Source organism: Olea europaea, chromosome 2, assembly GCF_002742605.1.
Source record: "Olea europaea var. sylvestris chromosome 2, O_europaea_v1, whole genome shotgun sequence".
Taxonomy (NCBI): Eukaryota; Viridiplantae; Streptophyta; class Magnoliopsida; order Lamiales; family Oleaceae; genus Olea; species Olea europaea.
Window position 1 is genome coordinate 9,022,554 of NC_036238.1, and position 2,650 is coordinate 9,025,203.

General features: G+C 35.2%; 1 protein-coding gene across 3 annotated transcripts in view; it reads right to left on the reverse strand.

Annotated features, from left to right (window-relative positions):
• Positions 1-452: 452 nt before the first annotated feature.
• LOC111410491 (putative late blight resistance protein homolog R1A-10) overlaps positions 453-2,650 on the reverse strand; it is a 6,433-nt gene continuing 4,235 nt past the window's right edge. The window contains exons 3-5 of one of the 3 annotated variants that reach the window (XM_023040846.1): positions 2,340-2,389; positions 1,064-1,114; positions 453-762 (exon numbers count right to left, since the gene is read on the reverse strand). In XM_023040846.1, the coding sequence (XP_022896614.1) occupies positions 729-762; positions 1,064-1,114; positions 2,340-2,389 (135 nt within the window). In that variant the 3' untranslated portion in view covers positions 453-728. The remainder of the gene's footprint in view (positions 763-1,063; positions 1,115-2,339; positions 2,390-2,650) is intronic. The other 2 variants (XM_023040856.1, XM_023040865.1) reach the window with 2 other exon arrangements.

Genomic DNA, 2,650 nt, shown 5'->3' on the forward strand with positions numbered 1-2,650 from the left:
TCAGTCACCACAATATCCAACAAACCTACTGCCTCAAAAACGTCGCCACTGCACCATTACCACAACTTGAAAAGATCTCATGCTCGACTGCTTGTGGTGCGGTGGCCTGCGTGCGTTGTTCGCTGGAGTAGAATGGGTAGAAAGAAGGAGGAAACACAGCAGTGTCCACTACATCCACTGCCGCAACCACCACCGTCGATTGCTGCCACCACCACCAACACACCAATACCAGAACCTGTATCCACAAATCACCATCATCATTTCCTCAAATCACCACCACCATCTACTTAATCTCTACCACAATATTCCCAAACAGGCTTGGTGATCATCACCTTCAACAATAATAATTTTAAGAGTCTCAGGAGATAAAATTCTCGACACACAATAATAATTATCACGCTAGCATCTACTAATAACATAATCAAAAATAAAATTCAAATGAAAACAAAAGAAACACTAAAGACCTCGAATTTATTGAAATTAGAAAATTATCTAGTCAGATTTGAATAGATTGTAGAACAACTGATAAGTTATATGCTAATAACTGAAAGAATATTGCAAGTAAAGAGTTATTGGTGGATCTGAGTCAGATTTTGACGAAGATGGAAGTCGAGGACTTGGTGGATCTGACATCTGAGTTAGACTACTGCACCGGCATGGCGAAGGAACGACGACTAATAGGTGACCATCGTTGTAGCGATCGGTTTGGGCATGAGAAGGAATGGCGACTAATCGCTCCAATGTGGTTTCATTCCCTTTCTGCTTCACAAATAGAGAAAAAAATGATTTAGTTTTTTAACACCCAATTTTTCTAAAAAATTCTCAATCACCTTATTTTTTATAATTAAATCTTAAACCCCTGATTTTAGGCAATTTTCCCATAGAGAAATCTACAAACCCAGAAAGTAAATGGGCTTGGGCCAAGCCCAATTTAAACTAAAGAAAACATATATGGGGGATGACCACATCAAGAATACTCACATAGATTTTTGACAAGATTCAATTGACCTCCCAATTAAACAAAATTGCAAACAAATTTCATTTTCCCTTATACTAAATGTACCTCGCATCGCGGCTTAAATCTTTGTGAATTTTCTGTACTTGAAGCTTGCACCTAAAAAAAAAAAAGAAAAGAAAAAGAACAGAATTAAACTTAGGAATCAAGAAAATATGACTGAAACGAATGCACGAATCAAGCGGGTTAAGAGATTTCGTGAGGCAATAATTTTGTTGAGAAACGAGAGAGACCAAGAAAGGGTTTCAATTTGCAAGGGAGAGCCTGTGAAATAATGGGTTGGGAAGTTAATTTGCATGTTGAAATTGATTTTCTAAGCACAAGTGCACGAGGTGACGTGACACATTATAATATGTAGTATAATCAACTTTGTAATCAATCATTATCTTCCACCACCTATTATAGTATGACATGTCACCCCATTACTTAGCATAAGATAGCACAAGTGCTTACGAGATTGGTCATGTTGAATATGTTTAATTAAAGTGGGCTGTGTTATTTTGTATGTTGAATTAAATTGGGCTGACTTCTATTATATTAATTTAAGTAATATTTATTTAATTAATAGCATTTCTAATAAGAATGTTATGATTAAATGTTATAAAAAGTAGAAAATGTTGTAGTGTGAGTGAAAAATTTCAAAATAATTATACTTGCTCATTTACACTTTTTTTTAATCGAAAATTGGAGTTTGCATTAGTTATCAGTTCACAATATATATAATGGACAAAGACAGACTTTTCTCTTAGGTTCCTTTTAGTATGTCCAATTTGATGCAAGTCACCGCTAGTTTATAATGAAGGAAAGTCACTACCCAGCAAAGAGTAACTTCATGTGAACAGCTAGTTGAAAAGCAGTATATTTTAATCTCTACCCACTATATGGCACATGATTTCAATAACTGTCACAATCCTAGTTACTGAGAAGTATTGAAAGGATGTCCACTTGTGAGAATGCTAGAGTGGAATGCAGTTGTTACTCAATAGTGATAAAGGTGAATAAAAGCAGTACAAATTATCAGCACATTGTATATAAAATAATTTATTCACTAGTGTGATTAGGTATCACGGTTATTTTAAGAACAGATAGTTTGAGGACCCAATTAAGACAAATTAGGTATCATGAAATTTTCAACATTTTCCACGAATCAGGTATCATGATGATATAAAATCGACCATTGACAGGACAGGCAAAGAAATCTCAGCATTGGCATGTTTCGACAAATGAAGAGTAGCATAATATGCAATGAACAAAATGCTTTGCCTTTTTCTAGGACAATCTACTAATGCTATATTAATTTAAATTAAATACACATAGAACTTACCACTCCTGTAGTCGCAACCCTTGTCGCAATTCCTTCAAAATTCCTCTAAACTGCAAAAAATAATGGAAAGGAGAAAAAGACAATAAAGTAGATTAAATTTAAGTAGTATACATCTTTTACACATCATTTCACATGCACGCCGAATTCATTTTTCCATCATGTGCTTGACAAAATAGCAGGACAATGTCAAGTACGTGTTGTGCATGCTAATCAAATTATCCAAAAGTAAAAATTGCTTTAAAGGGACTACATTTAGGGGCATACCTACTTTAAGAAATTAGGCCTTCCCCCCCCCCCCCCCCACCTCTCCC